Raw genomic sequence first — 24,165 nt, forward strand, 5'->3', positions numbered from 1 at the left:
CTCCCAGAGCTGAATCAATGCTTCTCTCTTTGACAGCTGTGGTCCATGCAGGAGCAGTGCTGTCAACAGGCTGACACTGCAGTGCCACATCACACAGCGTGGCTGCTGTCACATCTGGGAGCAGGAGAGCAAATTTGCTGCTTAACCTGGCAGCCTGGTCGTGAAGAGATTGAGTTTGGTTTTGAGACAGAAATTATTGCTGTTTTCAATCCCAGGGTTTTGATCTGTTAAAGCAAATTGCTGCCTGTCTTGCTTCATTTAGGGAATACTTTCCCAAAACTGCTGCTTCCTATTTCTTTGGAACATTCAGTCTTCAGTGAGCTCTTGCTGCAGAGAAGTACAAGATCAACCAACCAACCAACCCTGTCACAAGAAGCTGACATGAAAAATAACTCCTATGAAAGTTATCTGACCAAATCCATAGCAAACTTGCTTAATGAGTGAACAGGTAGGGAAATACAAGAGTCTGGGGGTTTTTTTGAAGCCCAAATAAAATAGAGAAGTCAGGAAAGGATAAAACAAAATGGGCCAATATGCTTATTTTTCAAGATGGTTTATTTCAAGTTGCAAGACTCACAACAGCATTTGTGTTTGGGGAAAAAAAAATCAGCATTTTTCACCAAAAAAACTAAACAGGGAATGTGAGTGTTAACAAACACTCACAAGAGGACGTTGTGTGAGTAACATATACTGAAATAAAACTACAGGGGGAATAAATTACAGCACAAAAATACAGCACAAATAAAGAGCAAGGGTATCTTAAGCAAAGTGTAATTCTAAATTGAGTAAAGGGCAAAAGATGAGATGTAGTTTCACAGGAAATCTGAAATAGCTCCAGTTAAGCTTAACTTAGGATGCAGAATCTGTTATATTTGAAATACATCTATGTATTACTGTATAATTGAGGCATCTTGATGCTGCACCTCAAGATGGTGCACCATTATGCAGTAGCTTGTGTAAATATCCTGAGTGAACCAATGATGAGGAGGGGGAATATAAAATGCAGAGCATAGATTTGGCTAAAATTCAGTATTTTGGAGGGGGTTTACTATAACTTTAAAGAAAATGCAAGAGAAAAAAGGAGAATAGATGAGGATGTCTGACTCTCCCAAGGGTGTATTATGTGCCCTCTACAAATAATTTCACAAGCTAAGAGGGAGAAAGGAGGAAATTCAAGTCAGCATGCTTAATACATTTATACTGACTCAATTTTATTGACTTATTTTTGACATTTTAGATGCTGTGTAAAATAAATCCCTTCATAGTGCCTTCATAGTATTTTCCCTTTGCCCTCAGTCAGCTGCTCAAGTATTTTCCCTTTGCCCTCGGGACGTTCTGCTCAAATTCTTTGTTCTTTTGAAGAGCCACTCCTCTGGAATTAGGCTCCCTGGTTGGCCACTGTACCCCATTCCCCTGATAGGACAGCAGGTGGATCTGGACAGCAGCCAAAGTGAATAACCTGTGACCCAGGGACAGCAGGGATAGCAGCACTGACACACAAAACATTAGCACTGAAGGAGTATTTCTCCTCTGGCACGTCAAAAATGAAAATTGATATTCATAGCCACATTCTGCCTAAGGAATGGCCTGACCTGAAAAAGGTAATAAGAGTTTAGATATTCAGTGCCTTATGTTATCAGCCACCATTTCTACCAATGTGATTTTGGAAAGAAAAATGAATGAAGGGTTCTGGGGTAAATATCTCTAGGTTTTTGTCTAATTTGAGTTTTTTTTCCAACTATAAAATATTTGTATTGCGCTACTTTGAAAAGCAAGAGTCCAGTCAGAATGGGATGTAAAATTGGGCTCTGTTTCCCATTTTTTATTTATTCTGAAGCAAGTCTTAAAGTTTTTCTTGAGTATTTTGAGACACCAAATTTTTGAATAATAAGGTAAAAATTCCACTTTCTTGATAAAAATAGAGCTGAGCTGTTCTGTTCCATTCCTAAATTATATTCATTTCTGTTTCAAATAAAATAAATAATCAAATATTAGACAAAATTAATGTTAAGTAAGACAAATTCATTCACATCATTATCCCCACAGGCATGAAATCATTAACTTCAGTGGGAGTGGGGTCATTCTAAGTACAGCTAATTGATGATGATCATTTTACTAATATATGTTATTTTTTCAGTTACTGGAAAAAAGTAGCCTGTTGTATTTAAAATAGAAAATCTCAGTTGTCAGAACACTGAAGGTATAAGTGAATTTCTGTTAACTTTTCGTTGTTGTTGTTGTTGTTATTGTTGTTGTTGTTATTATTCAGTGTCATAAATTTATTCTTGTCCGCAATATTTTTCATGATCCTGTGAAATGCATTTTAGAATGAAAAATGTCAGTTAGGTTTTAATGTAATCAATCTGAAAGGATTTCATATCTATTAGCTCTGGGTTTCTGTGATTTTAAGCAGTCCAGTTTCAGTCAATATTAGAAAGAGCAGCTGGGAAATATAAACAGCATATTAGAAAAAAAAAGTCATGAGAAAACCTGGCACTGAAAACATACATAGGATTATTTCTTCATTAGTTGTGAAAAATAACATCATTATGCACAAAACCTCCTGGAAAGGAATGTTTGTTTCCTTGTTTGGCTAGCAAGGTTTTTATATAAATATCTATTTGAAAACTCTATTTGTAATAATAACAGCTCCTGATGAAAAACACTGCATAATGTAGGTGAGGATACAGATACTTTTAGAATAATTATGTCTGTTTTAAATGGATAGGAGTTTAAATATCTACACTAGAAAGACAGGTTGCTTTTGCACATTTCAGATTTTGTTGTCTTTGTGCAATAACTTCATAAAAACACCTATAGAATTCCTTCATTCTGATGTTATATGTTGGGGGTTTTTTAATTAAATATTTTTTTCTGTGAGTACTTTAAAAGGGCAATAAGTTCACTGAGATAAAATGACCCCAGGAATTCCTTGATGTTCACAGATGTACATCAAGACTAAATTCACTAATGCTAGACACTGTGGGCCAGCACTGCATTTCTTTAAACAGAGATAAAGAGGCAAATACCAAATTTTTAAAATTTAATTTCCACCTGCTAGGTTTTTTCCCCTCTGTTCTGAGCGATTCAATGGTTTATTAATGGGCTCAGAGTAGAAAACAACTCTCAGAATTCCCTGGAGTCCTCTGGAAATTCAAGCCATTAACACAGATCATGCAAGGAAAACCAATGAGGCATCTTAACATGCACACATTTATTTAGTGCTAAACTTCTCTTTCTTGTTTCCAGCTTTGTAAATACTGGACCTTCAAACTAGAAAATTCTATTGCCAGGATACTGATTTAACAGCCTAGGAAAATATCACAAGTATAGAAAATCAGAGAAAAGGCAGATATGGACTGTCAATACCTACAATACCTGAGGGGAAGAAAGAATAAAATAAGTTGAAAACCAGTGAGTTTCTCTATTGCATGTGGGCTCCTTCAGTACCCATTTCAGGTACTTGTTTTCTGCTCAGCTTACAACTGCAATTAGCATGGATCTAGTTTTAAATTCTCATTAGTTCTCACTCATTAAACTTTCCCAAAATTTCAGTAGTTTTACGTGTATATAAACCTTTAAATGTATAAATTTAAATAAAATTTACATGGTTGCACAGTTACACAGAGCACACAGCCTCAGTGACTGCATCTCTGGCTGAGGTCAGGAGGTTTGGCTCTTCACACCCACATTAGGAGAGCTCACAGTGGCACTAAGTGATGATTTGGTATCACAGGAAATTCAGGCCTGTGTCCAAATCATTTACACTTCAGCAAAACCAATGCCTGCTCTGACTTAGTTTCATTTTTAATGTTTCTTTTTTTTGGAGAAATGGCAATTATGAGCATTGTTTTCACTCAGAGATTTCAAGAGTTCATTCCTTTCTAATTGATAATTTATGAAAGTAAAAGGAAATCAGCATCTTGTGTAGATTTTGCATTTTTTGCATGAACAATTCTGAATCTCTCTTAAAGAATCAATGAGCATCTAAGCTTCTCCTTTTTAGCTTCTCTTCTCTGTTTAAATATTAATAGACGAGAGGCTGACCTTCACTCCTGCTGCTGAGTCATGGAAGCTGAAAAGTGGAATCAATGCGTCTTTGTGCTAATGATTAACTGATCACAGATTGGAAAGTTGTCTCAATTTTCATACTGCCAGATGCTTAATTTAATATTTTCAGTGTCAAAATTATTTCAGTTAGAACCTCAATGTAGTAAGCAACTTTAAACATTTCTAAAGCAGTTATTTAAGAATGTTGTTGAACTGGAAACTAAAATTCCAGCTCTACAAACACCATTAGTCCAGTCCAGCTACGCTTCAGCACTTCTGCTGACGTCAGTGAGGCTACGCTGGCTCAAAGCTCAGCACGTGTAAGTGTTTGTCCTGAATGAGGTATTTTTGTAAGAACTGCAGTTATTATTGTTATTATTATTACTACTGCAGAGAGCTAACTATCCCTGGTTTTCTCTTCTTTCCTCCGCAGAGGTATGGATACGGTGGATGGGTACAGCTGGATCATCACTGCAAGGTTTGGGCTCTTTGGTGCTCAGAGCTGATCTTGTGTCATCATCAGGAATAGAAACTCACAGGAGATCTCTTGAGAAGCAAAATGGCAATAAGATTGGTTCTGTCTTTGATACAGGTTTCTCTAGAGGTCTGTTTCCCATGCAGTAGTATCAGGCCAAGTCCTAATATGCCTCAGCAGAACCTTTTGCCTGGAAGATGAAACTCACACTCTCTTGTATGAACCAGCATCCATTCTTCTTTATCATCTCACTTTAACACTTGGAATGGATGGCTCTGAGAAAGTCTTTCCAACAAGATAGGTCAGGCTAAAGCAGATTACATACAGATTTGGGTTGAGTTAGATGCATCTGTATGAGAAGCAAACCCAAAAGGGACTGATATTTCAATAAACAAGAACAAGCCACCTGCGAAACCAAAGCATGGATGGCACAGATTTTGGGATACATGGCAGCTGCAGGAAGGAGACAGGGACTGGACACATTTCTGGTGATTTTGTTACAGGTCTGATGCTAAAATTCTGTGCTAAAAATAGTTTGCAGAGGAACTTTGTGGCAAGTCAATAATGGTCTTACATGCTCTGCCAAGAATTCCATCCGGCTTACTTCTGTCTGGAAATTCTGTGTGACAAAAAGTGCATGGCAAAATAAAATCCTGTTCAGACTTGTGGAACTGGGGATGTTAACTCCTAAGATTTAAAAAAAAACCCAAAGGTCTCCCTTATAATTCTTTGAAGAAGCATCAGGGTCAAACTGGAAGAAAATAATTACGTGCATATTTTAAAAGTGCAATTTGGGATGTGACTGAGTAGTTTAGTGAGGACAGGATTTTAAATGTAGTTTGCTGAACCAAATCAGCCTGCAGGACTTAATTTTTAAATGTCTCTCTCTCTTAATCTCCACATACATCGATCAAAACATTAAATATTAGATAATTTTTAGGATGGGATGAAGTAGAGAAGTATAGACTAGAATGGAACAGTAAAGTCCATGTGACCTATTCATATGTGTCAAAGTGCTTGGTTCTACTCTGTCTTTTTCTCACACCAAATATTTTTTTGTTTATTGGACAATTTGTATCAATGCACTGAACTTTTCCTAATGGATTTGAGTGTATGGCTACAATAAACCTCTCCATCAGGTTGGAAAACCAGTTTTACAAGACCCTGAAGTATTTCACCAGGGGATCAGGACCCTGTAGTTGTAGTATTTCAAGTAATTTTCACAACCCATGATACAGCTAACAAGTAACTTGACAGGTTGCCAAGGCAGCACACTTAGATTTGTGGAGGAGGGCTTTAAAATATTCATTAGGACAGTATATTTGTGAATGATGTATGAAGGTAGTAACAAATTCAAGGTTAACAACAGTTTGAGTTCTCAGAAGAGGGGGTTTGTCCCCCCCAGATGAGCACACTAGTAGTAAATATTCTGATTTAACAAGTTCTTTTCTTTAGAAAAATTGACAGGATCCTAAATAAGACCAATTTTATGAGGAAAAATAAAATTGCCTTTGGAGAGAGAGAGAAATCTCTTTTTTGAAGGGCCCAAAGACTTCCTAGCCCTCAGCTCCTGTTTACTGGGAAGCTGAAGGAATAGCTGCTGGGTTTTCTTGTGTGGCTTTCAGTTTTTACCTGCAGATGGAGTGTGTTTTCTGCCCAGTGCCTCTGCTGCATGACTGCACTGACCCACCCCACGAGCACAGCACTAGGGGATCCTCTGACTTTCCATTAACCCCTGCAATAGATTAAAACAACCAAGAAATACTCAGGGCTTGCAGGTGTTGGTGAATTGTATCTCATCCATTTGTGCCAGCCATCAGAAATCTTGGTGAGTCTGTAGCAGCTGGTGGGCACCCCTAATTGTAACAGACAATTTCCTTAATGTTTGACACTGCCTCTCTTTGAACAATTCACAAATCAAACAAATATGACATTTCAAAAGTTTCCAGGCTGATAAAGGAACAAATTTCATGACTGTGATAACATTTTGAACTTCCTAAGTCTGGTAATTGGTGGCATATGAGAAAGGTTTTGCACTACTTTAGGTCATGGGTTTATACTGTGTGTAAGTTTTGCTTGGGACTTTTCTTCCCCAAATTCTTCAATTTTTCTTTTCTTACCAAGGAGAAAACATAATCTGAACAACAACAAAATAGCTCTCCTTTTGTCTCAGTATCACTGGTGATAAGAAATCACTGGACTGAAATTAACTGTGTTACACAATTATTTCTGTAGTTACTGGAATCATTGTGATGCTATTGACTTTTAAAGAACACACACATACCCAAGGGGAAAATTTAGCACAGATTTAATTAGAGCATTGTTTTGATGTCAAAATTTGGTTTCAGGATAAACTTGGATTAAAGTACCTCTGGTATCTCTTCCAAATAATATACAGTGATGTATGTTGCAGAAGGAAGGGGATTTTTTATAATTCCGAAGAATTAAATCAGAACTACAAATGACTGTTTTATTCATATGTATTTTTAAAATAGTTTCTGTTTAAAGATACCTACTGAATAGAAATAAAAGATCAAAATTTTGCCACTGAATTTCTGCAAGGAGCACAATATATCAAGACACTATAAATTAGCAGGTACTACTTTGTCACATTTATAATATATGAAAATGTCATTTCACAGGGACAGGCAAAGATGATGAAGGATGGAAAGGTTTTTAGAGTTATTCAAGAGAACTGCTGGGATCCAGAAGTACGGATTAAAGAGATGGACCAGTCAGGTACCTCCACAAAATAACTCAATTCAGTGTGCTTCACTTAGAATAACAACTTCTCTGTCAGTCCATATGAAAGTGTTCAACAACAGTATCAAAAAAAGGTTTAACATAAAAATTCCTTCATTTAAATTTGTTGAAAGTAATTAGAAACTGATGTGCTTTATACTCAGAAGGAACCTGTGCCCATAAATTTCCTCATTCTCAGTAGCAATTTATTCCCCACTAGAATTTTTAAATTTTGGTAGGATTTAAGGCATTAAGGGACTCATTGACAGAAGTAAGGATGACTGACCCTGGACTTGAAATGGCACCATACATTCCAGTTAAAATGATTCACAAAGGAGGAGGAAGCCCTTTCATTTTTCTTACAAATATTAAAAAATATTTGTAAGAAAAATGAAAAAAAATATTCTTTTTACACATAGGATTTCTTGTTTGTCCATTTCCTTTTCTAATACCTTTTTTCTGTTTAGCCATGCTGCAGCCTCATTCTGTGGTTTTGCTCTAGGACTCTGAGTCTAGAGAACTGGTAAAATTGCTCTGTCAGAAAAGGGAGTTTTCCTCATTTAGAAATTTAACCAGATGCCAAATTTGCAAATTTATTTTCCATCATGTTAGATGCAAGCCACTAAATAAGGTTGGTAAGATGGGAGACTGAGGATGAGGGAAAGGAATTTCTAGGGAGATCAATTATTTTTGCTAGTTCTTATTAACACTGTAATTCCAAATTACTCTTGTAAGAGAAATATTATGTTACTAAAGATTAAATTTTTTTCTTAGATTGAGTCCTGAATAGTTCCTACAACAGTTTCCCAGTGGACACAACTTGAATATCTTCAACTTTTCATATGGAACAAACACTAGAATTGCTTAAAAGAGCAGATATTGGTCAAGTAGCATCTTTATGATTATTTCTTCCTCCTCTCAGGCCTTATCACCCTTGACAAGCACATGAAAGAGGTTTGTAGCCAGTGGGGAGTTGGGCTCTTCTCCAAATAATAAACAAGAAGAAATGGCCTGAAATTGCACCAGGGAAGGTTTTCATTGGGTATTAGGAAAAATTTCTTCACTAGAAGGGTTGTCAAGCCCTAGAAGAGTCCGGGTGTAGTCCCCTTTCCTGGAGGGATTAAAAGGATGTGTAGATGTGGTGCCTGGGGACACGGTTCAGTGGTGGGCTTGGCAGAACTGGATTCATGGCTGGGATCAATGATCTTAGAGGTCTTTTCCAACCTAAATTATTCTGTGATTCTGTGTTAGGAGATAGTCTGGGTTATTCTTCTTAGGGAGGTTTAATGCAACACATAACATAGGCTAGCTTGAGAACCCACCAGGTAGTGAGCAATTTATGTAAATATAATTTATACAATTTTCATCTACTTCATTTTCACCCTGGAAAAGCAGTATTTGAAACTCCAACCATTAGACATTTAATGGGAATGCCAAAAAGACTTTGCAAACTCTGAAATATGCTGCGTTGTCACAGAATCATAGAGTCATGACTTGACTAGGCTGTAATGTTTCTCTGAGTTAGCTCAGGGATTTTGGGGATTACCAAATCACTCAACTGCACAGTGGATCACAAATAGCCTTTGGGCATCTTTCTCTTTCAGATATTTCCCTCAGCACTAATGGCAAGTTTCTACAAAGCAGTTCTGCCCCATATATTTGTTGTAGACAAAGGGAAAACACAGGAGGATATTGTTTTTTCAAATTTTTGCAGCAGCTCTCCAGAAAAGAAAATGTATCATGAAAGCAGCATCACAATATTTCTTCATGAACTAAACAGTGCTCACTTGGTTAAAAAAAATCTAAACCTGTATGTTACAGCACCATCTGGTGACTTGTGTCCTAAAAATGTCCCTTTTTATTACAGCACTCCAGACATACAGGCATCAACCAATTAATTATGTGGGGAGGAAAAAAAGGTCTTGGTATTTTTAATTCTTTCATCCTTACTGTTCAGCTAATGATAAAGACTGTGGACTACATTTATTCCTTTTTGGTTTAGAAAGCTGTAACTACTTAGTTCAAAGACTGCATTCTCTTACAGAGGCTCAGATAGATTATACCCAAAATTTAACCTCCAAACATGGCATAATTTTGGGACAAAGATACAAGGAGTCTCCCAGCTGAACAAAACTAGAATCAGTCACTGACAGTTATTTTTAACTCAGAGAGATAACTTGGTTGCTAAAGGCTTTGTTTGTGCAATGCCCAAGAAATCTTGCCAGTAATAAGAAATGGTCTCCAGTGGACCAAAGAGACTCAATTAGTCTCTCCCAGTCATATGTCCTAGGTCTAATTGATGTACATACTTCTGTCTTGATCCACTCAATAAAGCAAGCTATCCATGTAACTCAATAAAACAAGCTGTAAAAGTAATTAACATCACAGTTCTGTGACACAAATCATCACAATTTTGTTTGAGAAAATGTATCAGTTAGTCTTAACTGCCTTTCCTTGTTATTTTCTCCTTTGTAAAAGAGGTTAAAGAGGGTAAAAAAGTAGAGGCTTTTCTGTGCTGATTCTTCTTCTTAAAGCTAATGTCTAGGAACAGTCAGCTTGGAGATGTACCTTTAAGGTTTATGTTAAATTTGCTCAGAAGTGTAAAAATGGATTGAAAGCAGATACAAATTGAAAGCAGATACAATGGATGTTGTGGAAAACTGGATACTGTTCTCCACAAACTAATCAAGTATTCATATTGGCGGATGATCTAACTTGGATAATTCAGTATTTATGTAATTTTGCAGACTGAATCCTTACCCCTAAACCATTGTTGCTGTACATAATATTAATCAGATCTTGTAGCAATCTGAGTCAGCTTCTTATCTTGTTTCCTACTTAAACTTCTGAGGAGGAGGATAAATCATTTTAATCATTCAAATATTTTGGCAAGTCATTTAGAGTTCTCCTAGAGTTCATTCTCCTGGAGTTTTTTTCTGCCATCTTTTGTTGTAGCAATTTTACTACTAACAACCAAGTTAAATTTTTTTAAGCATGACAAGATACGTGCAAAAATATTACAAACAAACCTAAAGAAACACCAAAACAAAGCAGTTTTGCATATAACTATTTTGTGAAGTCCTAATTACTCTTTATTGTTTGTTTTGTTTGTCTGCCAGGTTTGTTGTTTTCACTCCTGTAACCTGTCACACAAAATATTATAATAGAGATTTGTGTTTGAGCAGAAACAAAACAACATGGAGTTAATTCTTTTTATTTTTAAAATCAAAGTTATTTCTGAAAACAGGCAGATTTTTTTATATTTACAACCTCAGTAGTCCAGACACAAGATGAATGAAACCTAACACAATATAGCTTTGGGAACACTTAGGAAAACATTGTTTAACAACCGTTGTTAACATGTTATTTATCTTTGGGCTAATTCATTTATTTATTTAATAGATATGACAAATTTACCCCAAAGTAAATTTGATTTAGTGTATTCTGTTGGTTAAATGTCAGTTTCATTCATGTGAGAGTAGTATTTCAATAATTTCAATAATTAGTTAGTATGAATATGGTAGTGTTTTTTCTTTCTACTTAGCAAAAATATCTGAATCCTAATAAATTGATACACTATGAGGTTTATTGCCATAATCCTTAATTTAAAAACAAAATTCTCTATGTCACTGTTAAATCACTCTATCTTATCATTAAAGCTTTTACATTCTGCCTCTCAAACCAAAGTACTTTCTTATTTATAACATTTATCAAAAACAGACAATAAAAAAGGAAACATTAATATTTGCTCTTTCTTACTCAGGAGTCACCGTCCAAGTCCTGTCCACAGTCCCTGTAATGTTCAGCTACTGGGTAGGTTCCAAATAACATATTTTGTAATTCATATGTAGCAACATTTTTAAAATACAAAAGCATCTTCCTACAAATCGAAGCAGACACTAGAATTGTTCTGCTGTGAAAACGAAAAGGCAAAAAAGGAGTTCAGGTATGAGAAGATGTCTGCAGGATGTCCTGGCAAAGCTCCACATGGGAGCACACCCAGTGAGAAAAGATAAAACAACAACTGAATTTCTTATGGGGGCAGCTGGAAATGGAGAGAAAAAATATATCCAACATGAATCCATGGTTAGTAGGCAGACATATATGTACACATTCCATGAAAGCTAGACATCAATCAGTACTTTCTCAGGGGAAAAAAAAAAAAAAGACATAAAGGATGTATTTGTGCCCTTGTCCCACTTTCTTTTAAATGTGGCATGGGATTCATTAACCTAGAATGCTTCGAATCTTAAAATTCAGGAGCAAATTTAAGTTCCTATGTTCCCCACGTGGTGATCTTGAATGCTTCAAAGAAATAAAGACAGGCTGAGGAGATAAATCACAGCAAAATGTTGTTCCCAATGTACTCTGATTTGACTATTTAGCAATGTCAGGTCAGGATGCTTATATGTAAATGGATTTGTGCATTTAGAACTTTTGTGCTAAGCCCACATATAATACCACTGATATTCAGAATTTCTAGTTAGTAACATCTCTTCAAAATGTTATTCTGGTATCTAAGGGAATGTTTTCCATTAAATATGTATTGGGGGGGGTGGTGGGGTGGTGGAAACGGAGGTTGATTGCATGGATATTGCACTTCCTTATTAGAATTACGGATGTTATCTCCTTCTTAATGTTAGAGAACTTTGCTCAAGTTTTCTCTGTAGAATTCACATGTTCCAGCATCTTCCATTTCTTATTTTTATTTCTTCAGTTCCAGTAATTGGAGAGTAAATATCCATTGCTATGTCTAAAAATTATATACTGAGATTTTTGCATGGGGATAAACAAAACCAGGGGACTGCTTTACACAAAAGACCAGGTACTTATGTGCATCAGCAACCTGGGCTTTATTGCACTCATCCTCAGCAGTAAAGGCAACAGCAGTTGATAAAATATTCAAGAGAAAAAGCAGAACTGTACCCAGAGGTTTTAAAGCGAGGCAGAATGTAGCCCTACTATTTTCCAGCTATTCAGAACTGTAAAGCAAACTTGGATTCAAACCCTACCAGTTGTTTGCTATGACATTTATCCAATAACTTCCAAAGGTGATAACATTTGAGAACTATATTTAAATGTACTGCTCTGCTTCATATCTTACCAGGCCAAACCTCAGGACACTTTAGATCTTGCTCAGATATTAAATAATGATTTAGCTGCTACAGTAAAGAAGTACCCCAAGAGGTTTATTGGGCTGGGCACATTACCTCTGCAAGCTCCAGAGCTGGCTGTGAGGGAAATGCATCGCTGTGTGAATGAACTTGGATTTCCTGGAGTGCAGATTGGATCTCATGTCAATGAATGGGACCTGAATGCCCCAGAGCTGTATGATATTTATGCTGTGAGTAGCTGTTGCTTTCCTTCTTTGGGGGAATTCTGTGATATGGAAATCTGTCTAAAAATATCTTGGAGTGCATTGAATCATCATTTGAGTCTTCTAATTTGCTTAGTGATCAGAGAGACTCAGCTTTAATTGTAAATGATAATTCTTTATAGGAATAATGGCAATGATACAGCATATTCTGAAAAATGTTTTATAATAATGAATAACAAATTTTATTTTATTATACAGGTTCTCACTGTAGATCTGCCTCCTTGATTTGTGAGGATAAGTGCAATATCAAATAAAGCCTTTCTGCACTGCTTGCATTTGAGTTCAAATTACTGTATCCAATCCTATTGATAAACTCCTCTGAGATTATCAGAGATATCTGAGATAGCACCAAAGTACCACACAGAACTATGTAAACAGGACCAAAATTCCCAAACTAAATGTATTGATTATCAAATGAATTAATAGATAGCATTTATTAAATAGCCTGAGATCCAGATGAGGGTGGTCATTTATCTAAATTAGGGGTTTAATCAATGTCCATTCTGAATCTGATTCTCAAGTTATTAGAGCTGTCAGCCTGGAATTGATTCACGGAGATTATTTTGCAGGATGCTCAATTTATTCAAAAACTCTGTTGGTGCAGCACCTGGACTGCTTGTTTTTATGGCCATATACAGTCAGATACCAACATCTGCTCTTGGAGATGCCCACATTTATGGAATCACAGCATGGCTAAGGTTGGGAGGGGCCTCTGGGGCCCACCTGAACCAACCCCCTGCTCAAGCAGGGCCACCTACAGGCAGATCCCAGGACCATGCACAGGTGGCTTTTAAAAATCTCCAAGGACGGAAACTCCACAATCCCTCTGGACAACCTGAAATTGCCTGATCTCTACTGAACCTTTTCTTCTAGGGGACAAACAGTCTCAGTTCTCTCAGCATTTCCTCCCAGGAGAGATGCTCAGACCTTTCATCATCTTGGAAGTCTCTCCAATAACTCCATGTCTCTGCTACTAAGATCCCTCTCTTGTTCTGGGATCTCTCTCTTATACTGTACATCCTTCAGCTTATGTTTCACACATGTAGGAAGTAACCCCTTTCATTTTTAGAAACATCTCTGGATAATACAGATTATGAAATTAAGCCATATTGGATAATGAACTTTGCCAAACTACCACGCCAGTTATTGAATTGCTATTTTTAATTTACAAATGTAGATGGCAATTATTCTCCACGATCCAAAAGTTGCAGCTTTTATTTATGCATGTATGGGTAAATAAACCCATATTTTTCAAATGTGTGATAATCTCCTTAGCAACAAGAGCTTGTCCAGAAATACATCTGACAAAACGAAGCTGTTAAATCCTGGTTAAGCATATGAATGACTCTGATGAGTGTGTATTTAAATTTAAGCACACAGTTAAATTACAGTCAGAGTCAGCATCCAACACTAGTCTTCTGTTTGCCTTTCCAAAGATGTCAGTAGTTTTGGAAAAATTACTGTACTTGGGTGGAGGTGGATTATTGATCAGAATACAGCCAGATTTTGAATTCTTAGGAAGGATTAGGAATATTTTTAAATTTTTTTAAGCCAGGCAGAGGGCCAAAGGGGACAAATGTAGTGCAACTCAAAATTTCTGAATGTAGCTGGAAAAATTCTGCAAAACCATTCTCAAATGATTCTATCACTTGGTTCACTAAACACTTGGTTCACTAAAGAGATCTATGCTCATCTATGCTTCCAGTCCTGTAGTCACAGGAAGAGCTGTGAAACTGAGTGAGGACTTCAGAATATGGCCCAGAGGAGTAAATATAGCCAACTATTGATTATAGTTCTTACTTGTGGGCCTATTTTCATTACTAGTACTACTGCTCAGTACAGATTTGCAGGTCATTGAAAAGAATTACTAAGATCTAACATGCATTTTGCTATGGTTAGTCAAGATTTACACTTTTCTTTTTGCTGCAGGCTGCTGAGAAATTAAATTGCTGTCTCTTTGTGCATCCCTGGGACATGCAGATAGATGGAAGGATGTCCAAATACTGGTTTCCCTGGCTAATAGGTAGTGTATATTTACTTTGCTTAACTTACATTTATGAACTGGATTATGCCCAGGAGATTGCTGCTAAGTAAAGTACAAGTACAGAGAAAATTACATATTTTTTCTGTCAAATTTTTTTTTAATCTAGTATTGTGATTAAGTCTGTTGTGTAAATTCAGCAGTAATTTGTTTCTAAGCTTGTTTAGCTTTTCTTTTAAACACTTAGAATTAAAATTATTCAGACTAGCAACAGAATATAGTATTCTCTTTTGCCCTAAAACAAGGAGCAGATAACAAGGAAGAAGTGAATCATCTTAGAAACTAGCTCCTCAAAAATAACAGGAGGAAATGAAGGAGTAAGCAAAACCATTTTTTCCTAGAATTTCTTGGGTTATTTCTTAGAAACAGGTTGATCAGAGAGGAAATAAATCTAACTTTACATCAGCTGTAGCTGAGACATGTACTTTGAAAGCTCTCAGTAGATGTGGGGTATTATCAAGTTTCCATTTTTCCCCATTTGATAGGTAAATCATAACACTGAATAACAGCAGCATGGTTATTCTGCTACCCAGAAATGTTGAGACCTGATTCTACCCTCATGCATTTTGTTTTGTGCTGGGGTTTTTTTGCATGGTTTTGCACTACCACCAGTTCTGAAAAACATACACAACATATATACAATACACATTCTGCTTGGAAAATCTTGCTGTCCCAATCACTAATGCATTGTCTTGAAAACGTATCAGTTAGTCTTAATCAGATCAGGCTCAAAAACACAGATTTAAGAAGAGAATAAAATTATTGCATTTACTTAAAAAAGTGAAAATAGAATATTTTCTTACTAAGCCTAATAATGCTTTGCATCTGAGCATATGGTAAAACATAATAAAAATAACCTTTTGAGCTGATAGGTGTTGTTTCCCCCATAAATGAGGGGAACTCAGTTCCTGATTTCAAGCTGCATGTCTGAAGCTGGGTGTTTAAAATGGCATGATATTCTGCCAAATATGTTGGGTGTGATCAGAAGCTGAGGCCTGCTTAGGAACCTAAATTCCTATTCTCTTCCTAACTGAGCATCCAGCTCAACCAAGAGCAAAGAGAGAGACAGATTAGTTCTAAACTGTAGGATCTGGCATCATGTGGTAACCAAACCCCAAATTTATGTTGGAATATCCATTAACATATCTGCTCCACTTTCCACACAAAAGAAACCTACAAGCAGAAGTGAGAAGACACCGTGGCATATTCCATACTTGTTTTTGAGCAAGGATAATGGGAATCAGGCCTGTACAGGGTATCTCATGACATATCCAACCTGTCTATATACCCATCTGTCCTAATGGTATGGAGTAAGAACTGTACTTAGAATTCAGAACACCTTCACTTCCAAGCCTGTGTCTTCCTTTCAGTTAATTAGAGCTCAACTCTGTGTCCCTCCAGTGGAAATAATGCATGACCTTTGGCAGCTGTCCTGCAACTATCACTTTTTCAGTTGGCTCAAGGCTAATGGAAGAAAATTAAAACAACATTTAAAAATCAAATAGGAAGTTTAAAAAGTAAAGCTCTTATACAATTAAGATGTTTTTCTTCTTAGGCATGCCAACAGAAACAACCATGGCCATTTGCTCCATGATTATGGGAGGAATTTTTGAAAAATTCCCTAAGCTGAAAGTTTGCTTTGCACATGGAGGTGAGTAGTGTACCATGTGAAACTCCTGTTCTTTGGCTGAGCATGGCACAGTTGTATTTTCTGGCATCTCAGCTAATGGGGTCACCACATGAAGCCTGCCACCAGCTGAGCAGTGTCACCCCAAAGAAAACAGTCTGACAGATCAGCTGCTTTTATGAACACTCTCTAGCCTGCAGGGCTTGAACTGGTACAACAGTTAAGGGAAAACAAAAAGGAAGGGGAGGCAGCAGGTGGTTTAAGGAAAGGGACCTTAAGAAAGCAGCAGGAGGAATTTGGGCATCACAGTAGTGAAGAAGTGAGAAAAACAGAGACAGAAGCTAATGAAGGTAAAAGAATAAAAAAACCACTGGTGCAAAGCACTTTCTTTCTAAAGAGCTGTCAGGAAAACTTATGGATCTTTGTTGATAAGGTGTCTTTTTTCCCTCTTACATATTTTCAGCTTATTAAAAGTTATTAACAATTCCTTCTTGCAGGAGGAGCTTTTCCATACACAGTGGGTCGAATCTCCCATGGCTTCAACGTGCGCCCTGATTTGTGTGCCATGGATAACAAGGTGGATCCAAGAAAATACCTTGGCTCATTTTACACAGACTCTCTTGTCCACGACCGTGGGGCACTAAGGCTGCTAACAAGTGTAGTAGGAGAGGTGAGTTTTAGTGCTTCTAGAAGTGGGTGAGTCATTCTTCAGTTAATTTTACAGGAAACAGCAAAAGGAGAAGAGAAAAAGAAAGAAGGAAGAAGGAAGAAGACAGTGTCACCCAGTGAAATAAATTGATGGGCTTCTGCCATATTGATAATGCTTTTAGCCTATGGATTTATTAAAATGGTGGGTTTAATCCAGGAAATCATGCACTGTCGACCTCAGTTCCATCCTTCTCTGAGCTTGTTCAGGATAGGACTTCAAGAAAAGACTGCTTCAATTTGGAGTCTGATTTCAAATGGCTTAATTTTCAAATTCAAGTGCATGCTTGAAGAAATCAAATTGTATTTCCACTTGGGAAGTTATAGACAGAAAAAAATCAATAATAAGGAAAGCTTTTGTGAGTATCTCAGAGAAACAATTAAACATTATGGGTTTGCAGAAGTATTTTAGTTGTTTGTAAAGAAATCTTTATAGTTTAGCAAACCTTTTAAATGAGGTACAGCATGGGACAGAAAAATCTTAAAACATTCAAATAATCCCTTCTCATTTAGTAAATGCTCAGGAGAGGACTGAAGATGGCATCCCTCATGCCAGCTTCCGATGGATCACTGCAAATCAATGAGATACCTGTCTTTGTGCCTTGATCTCTGCACCTCACAGTGTCTGCAGCCAGAGGCAGATACCTCCCAGATGTCAAATCAGAAATGAAGGCTCTGACAGGGATTTTCTTGTCTCAACAAGTCCTGTTTCCAGTACATCAGTGTCCAGACTCACACAGTATGGGGCTGTTGCTGTCATCAGGGCCTCTGTATGACCAAAGTTCACAAACACCACTCAGCTGATTGGGGTTTTTCCTACAAAAAATAATCTGTTCATTTCCCATTTCTAATAGTCTGAGCAGGTTACTGCAATAAATCTGCTGTAGAACAGGTACAGAAGTGACTTGCCTGGGCCAGACAAAAATAGCAATGCAGCACTATTGCTTTCTTTACTGTGGTACTCTGAGCTCAGGTATCACACATTAAAATCTGTGGGTTTTCAGTTGATGTTGCACCTGAAGTCTGTAACTTTGGGACTGGAGTTCTGCCTGCAGCTCCCCTGCAGGACTTGTGCCTTTTAGGAAAACTTTGCATTTGAAGATTTGTAGAAAATCAGCCATGTGACAGCACAACTACAGCTTGAAACAATAGTATGGAACTTTTTGTACATGTATATGTTTGTACAATACCGTAACACTGCAGCTCTAAGGAGTGAAGACAACATCTTTTTCGTTAAACCACGCTGAACCAAAAATAGATTTATGGAAGGAGCCCCATAAAACATGCAAAAAGGCTGCCATGGAGCCTATTTCCATTAGAAACACATAAGATAAAACCCAGGTCAATTTACTCCAAAAAGATTTGAAATAAGATGTTAGTACTGGAAAGTTCTGATAACATCAGTGGGTATTAACTCAGGTGGCATTTGCCATCTCTGTGGCAGGGATTAATTTTAGGTACCAGATGGGTTACTAACAAAATACTAGGGCTCCCACCCAATACTGATTTCTTTTAATTTCTGTTACCAACCTCTAAATAGCAAACACATCACAGTCCACAGCCCAGTAGTTTTTGATATGCATTATCTTTTGAATCAACTGTAGCTTAAAGCAAGTGGCTTTAAGGTGTTTTTTACCATAGATTTTAAAATTTTACTGTGTGTGATGTGCATGTCCATTCTACAAGACACCCAAAGGCTTTATGGAGTAACAGCTCAACACTTGCCTCTGTTACCTCGTTTTCTGAGAAATCTCCCCAAATCCAGACCATGTTCATTCTAAGTATATTTTCTTTGTACATGCAGTTTTAGTACACAAGGATGAGTCTAGCTCTTGAGTTTTAAATTGCCATTGCAAGGAGAAAAGATCACTCATTTCCTTTTACCCATTTTAAAATGTTGGGAGACATGTTTTGCAATTGTTAGAAAGACCTTGGTAAATCAGCAGCTGTGTGACTCAGGCTGCCTGAGACCACAGATTCTTTTTGTGCTCTGAATCTGTTAAGCTGAACTGCAGATGACAAAAGCAAATCAGGAGGGAAAGTACAACAGGATGCTGAATCCATTGCTGAAGAATTGAAGGTTTTTTCTGTCTGAACTTGTGTAACACACAAGTCTCAGGGTGCTTCTGCTTTAAAGTCAGAAGTTTTGCATCTCAAGGCTGCTCTAAATTATTGCTGTTGTGGGAAAGCTGCTGTCTTTGCACTACACTTTAATTTCTCTACTTTTCATCCTAAGAAGCTACACATAGACTTTGGTCCTTAATTGTGATTAGTCTTTGCAACTGGAATTTTGAGGAGAGAAAGATTATGGACTGTAATTTGATAATCTAAAAGTCACTCAGCATTAGCCTCTCTGGTGTCTTATTTATTTTGCCAACAGACTATTAAAATTAAAAGTCTTAACACAAAAATTTGGCCAGGATAGTACACAGGATGTTGGTGTCTTCTTTAATTCTCCTCTGAGTATTTTGAGCTCAAACAATGTGATATCAGGTGCAATCTCAGTGCTGAGAAGTCATGAGTCAGATATCAAAAACATGTTTTTTACACTCAGGAGAACTTTCTCTTTTCAATAGCCTAAGACATCTTGTCCTTGAAAACAAAAACATTCACATCACGATTTCAAACTTTATAACCATGAAGATTAAAAAGTTCCCTCTTTTTCTAAGGAAAGTTGACATTCTCACATAACACCCCTCCATGAGTCAAATGCTTAAAGAACCACCAAATATCTCAGTGCTTTCAGTGCAGAGATGTGTTGGCAGAGTAACACATATAAATGCTGGGCTAAAAACAATGTGATGGAGTCTTGAGGCTGACACTGTAACTTTGTGAGCTGCAGGTTTGAAATAGGCCAGGTCTCCAGAGAACAGCTCTGAGCTGTGCAGGAAGGGATCAATGTTAGGGAAGATGTGCTTGGACATGGCTTTGGGTCCCTGGGGAACAGCCACTGCCTGGCACCAGCGCGTGGCGTGCTGGCCTCGAGCTGATCAGAGATAAAATCCACTGACAGCTGTGATGAGCCGTGTCCATTTAATCTCATCCCTTCTTAGTTTGGGGTGCAGGTTAATTGGGGATGGAAGCAGAAATACACACTCCTGAGAAAGAATTTTGTAAGAGCACAGAATTGCTGCAGTCCTTTGCTCCCCCTGTGATGAGGTAGCATGAGGTGAATACAAATAAACACAAAGTCCCCAACGTTGCTGGCTATAAAAAGTGAAGAACTGGGTTGACATGGGATTAAATGATTCAGTGCATCTCTGCAAAAACTTCCCCATGGTGATTCCTCCAGAGTCATCATCCAAAGGCAAAGCACTCTCTGGCCAGAAGTTGGAGCTGAACTGACTCCAGCATTCTGGACTTTTTTTCAGGTGCATCATGGCAGTAGGAAGGAAGGCAAAATTCAAGGCAAATACTATTTTTCCTTATGTAAGAGGATGAAGTCATGCTTAAAGCTTTCTGAGATTAATTTTCATATTTAGGTCCTTATTACTGTGAAAAAAGTTGTGCTGAGTAGCAGGGTCCACTGAGGTTAATCATTAGCCCCATGTTCCTCTCTAATAGGAGAGATGTGCTAATTAAGGAAATGACCTCCAAGTCTTCTAGGGAAAATTGACTTTGTTGATATAGTTTGGAGCAATATAACAGTACTCCCGTTATGCTAGGAGCATTATTCATCTGCAGAGGCTTCACAGCACTCCTCTGAAGCTGGTAGCTAAAGACAGGTATTGCAACCCCCATTTTATAGATGGGTACAAAACTAAGCTCAAAGGGTACAAATGAACAGCCCAAGATCACTGGGAGCACAGCAAGAATGCTGCTTCTAAATTTTTCTTACTGATTTACAGTTCTTAAATTTTACTATTAATTAATAGATCCCATTATTAGCTGTAAAGTACTTTCAAACAGAGGGAAAAAAATATATCTGCATAGAGAGAAAAGAAAAATATATATTATGGCAGTGAGGATGTGGGATTTATTTCTGGTTTAGTATGTAGGAAATGTAAATAAGAATATACAAACCTTCCTGTCTTACATGACCTTCCCTAGTAAACAGATGGACAAATTCTATGTTTTCTTTTCTTTTACTTAAAAAAACACTTTCTCATATAAACCTGGTATGTTTTTTAGTTGGGTTTTTTCATCATAAAATACATGACATTTGTTTTTCTTATGGGAATAAAGCATCTTGGTATTGAATATTATAAATAAAAGAATATATTTAGTTCCTTCAAAGTACACACATCCAAATCTATTTTGTTTAGTCTATGCTCAGAACTGGATTTATTAGACAGAGGGTATAAATTTTCCTATGTTAATCTTATGTTAATTCTTGTATAATAAATTAGAACACAGGACAGAACATATGAGAGAACAATAGAATGTGTCTCTTCTGTTTAGATTTTGGGCGAAGGTTTGTGTAGGCTCTTTCAGAGATTTTTGGGTGACATCTAGTGGAGATTAAAAAAATTTTTTAAAAGCATTTGACAAAAAGAAAAACCATTTCAAATAATAACTGAATGATTTTTTTCATTTCAGTACTGAACTCTGGTAACAGAGTTTAAACATCATAACAAATTCTAACTCAAGCAATAGACACTCATGCCAGAGGCCTGGGATTTGCATTTTCAGCTTTCTGCTTCTGAGAATTAAAATACCATAACTTCAGTTAGATACCACAAAAATTGTTAATAAATATCCTGCATTTTTTTCTAAATAAAATTCATCCAAAAAACTCTTGAGTCATTGTTTTCAAGCTTTGTTCTTTTCCTGTTGGAAGTTATGATCTTCATATTCACTTTCATAATTAACTAGTCCAATATATACATCTAATTTCTTGTACTTCATGATACATTCCAGAAAGCATGTGCTCTACTGTTTAATGTTAATTAAAAAGAAATTTAAAATGTGAAAAAATTAAAACTTATTAGTTTAAAATATAATATTAATGTTACTATAATACTGTAAGTATTAATATCCATATTATTTAAACTGTATTGTTTAATGTTACTACAAAATGTACAATTCTTTTTTATTTCCAGGACAAAGTTATTTTGGGGACAGATTACCCTTTTCCACTTGGAGAACTGGAACCTGGAAAATTGATTGATTCAATGGATGATTTTGACTATAAACTGAAGGTATGATTTTTACATTTGAGGCATTTTCCCTTCTTTTTAAGTCTCTGTCCGAGACATGAGATAAAACACTGAAAAATCAGTGTAGTACACTGATTTCTGCAAAGACTGGAAGAGACCCTTCAGTCTCTTTGCAGCAGCTCCTTTTAAAGCACAAGTAAAAGCATTTGAGTTAAATATGAGATAAGCACAAACACATGTATGTGTTTTGTTTTTACAGGATAAACTCAAGGCTGGAAATGCTCTGGAATTTTTGGGTCTTAGCAGAAAACAATTTGAATAATTATGAAGTACTAAAGCAGCTAAACTTTGGCAATAATATCCTTGTATTTCTATTGGCATGTGCAATTGTGCAGATGAAAAATAAAACTGACAATTATCAGAAAGTCTCCTGTTATTTCCAAAACAAAAGCAAGGGTACTGGAAATGAGTATGCACAGGTATTGCCTGAGGATTTAGGCTGTTTTTTAAACAATTCTGAAATCCCTGCTTTCATAATAAAGGAGAAATTTAATCTTTTGGAGTTATAAGAACCTCTGAATTATAATCAATGCCATGTTATTATGACTTGATTCCCAGGAAGGAACAAGCTGAGAAAATTATATACCCCCTACATTTCTGTCTTTGTTATGGCGACCAAACAGAATTTGAAAGAATATTAAAACAGAATTTAAACAACGTTGATGCCAAATAAAAGGCAACAATTGCTTTCATCCCCTGGTGGAAAACACAGCCCACCACACTCAGCTCAGCAGTGCAGGTGCACTCGTGCTTTTTCAATGTTGTGACAGGATGGAAAAGGTCTGTGTGGGGACTTCACATATTAGCTGCCACCTACAGCACTGGGAACTTATTCATCAGAAACAATTTGAACAATATGGTTGTAGGTGCAGAAATAATGTATTTGTGTGGGTATTACTGTCACTGTCACAATAAATACTAGTGTTTGGCAACAGTATGGGTTAGTGTTCTATTCCTTACAAAATGCTTCCTAAAAGTAAGGCTGAATAGTTTAAATTTGAAGTGCTAAAGCTCTCCCTAGCTTGAGTCCTGCTATAGGAATGGAAAGGTGGTTTGCTTTATAGACTATTAATTGAAACAGGTTTTCATCATTATCCAGTGAGTGCACAGGCATCCTCCTCCCAGGAGAACTGTGTACCAGTCAGAAAAATGCAAATTAGCACTTAGTCTTTGTTCTTGTGGGAACACTGGCTGGCTACGTGTGGTGTCACCGTTCCTCTGCTCAGTCTTGGAACATTCCAGGCAAAACAATATCAGACAGAAGTTGTTTTTAGCTCTGGCCATAGCTGTCACGGGCTGAACCTGAAGGATGCTGAACATCAGCAGTTCCTGCTGATCCCAGCCTCCGCTGGACAACAAAGACAGCTCTGTCCTTCTTTACAGTGTCCAACCCACCCAAAAAAAAAAAAAAAAAGTGGTTTGTGAAGTAGTTGGAGCTTAATTAGTCAGCAGCTCAGAGATTTAGAATATCAATTTTTTATGTAAGAGGAAAAGAAGAGCCAGAAAATAGCTTTAACAATATTTATTGTCCTCAGATTCACAAGACTTCTGTTAATTTAATTTAAATATCCATATACAGGCATTGAGTTTTCAGCGTGTATGATTTTTCAACCAGATTGTTTTAATTAAATTTCAGAGTCAAAAGGCAATTTCATTCTCATATTTCCCTTCAGTATACATGATTCCCACAGATGTTTAAATGGATTTAAGAGGAAAATACATTGTGATTCCTCCAATACACTTTAATTGGAGTAATTATTCAATTTTTTATGAATTAAACCAGTTAAGTTAATGAAAATGCAATGTCACATCTTTGGGGACCAAGGTCTGGAACCTCTCCAATAGCAAGAACTGTATTAATTACTTTAACCTGTGACTAAATGGGTGATTGCAGCACCCTGCATGGGAGTTAATTAATGTGCATACCCTGCATAAATCATATCCATTATGCACTGTCATTATTTAATGATATTCTACCTATTCTTGATA

The 24,165-nt window shown here is 36.8% G+C and overlaps 1 protein-coding gene across 1 annotated transcript; it reads left to right on the forward strand.

Moving 5' to 3' along the window:
- The first annotated feature begins 1,544 nt into the window (after positions 1–1,544).
- ACMSD (aminocarboxymuconate semialdehyde decarboxylase) lies at positions 1,545–22,438 on the forward strand. The gene is made up of 10 exons (XM_041407844.1): positions 1,545–1,601; positions 4,484–4,528; positions 7,168–7,264; positions 11,031–11,080; positions 12,375–12,611; positions 14,574–14,667; positions 16,241–16,336; positions 16,810–16,982; positions 22,060–22,158; positions 22,376–22,438. Exons 1-10 carry the CDS (start codon positions 1,545–1,547, stop codon positions 22,436–22,438), a joined length of 1,011 nt encoding a protein of 336 aa, XP_041263778.1.
- Positions 22,439–24,165: the final 1,727 nt, after the last annotated feature.

Source organism: Onychostruthus taczanowskii, unplaced genomic scaffold, assembly GCF_017590055.1.
Source record: "Onychostruthus taczanowskii isolate IOZ18803 unplaced genomic scaffold, ASM1759005v1 scaffold10, whole genome shotgun sequence".
NCBI classification, from domain to species: domain Eukaryota; kingdom Metazoa; phylum Chordata; class Aves; order Passeriformes; family Passeridae; genus Onychostruthus; species Onychostruthus taczanowskii.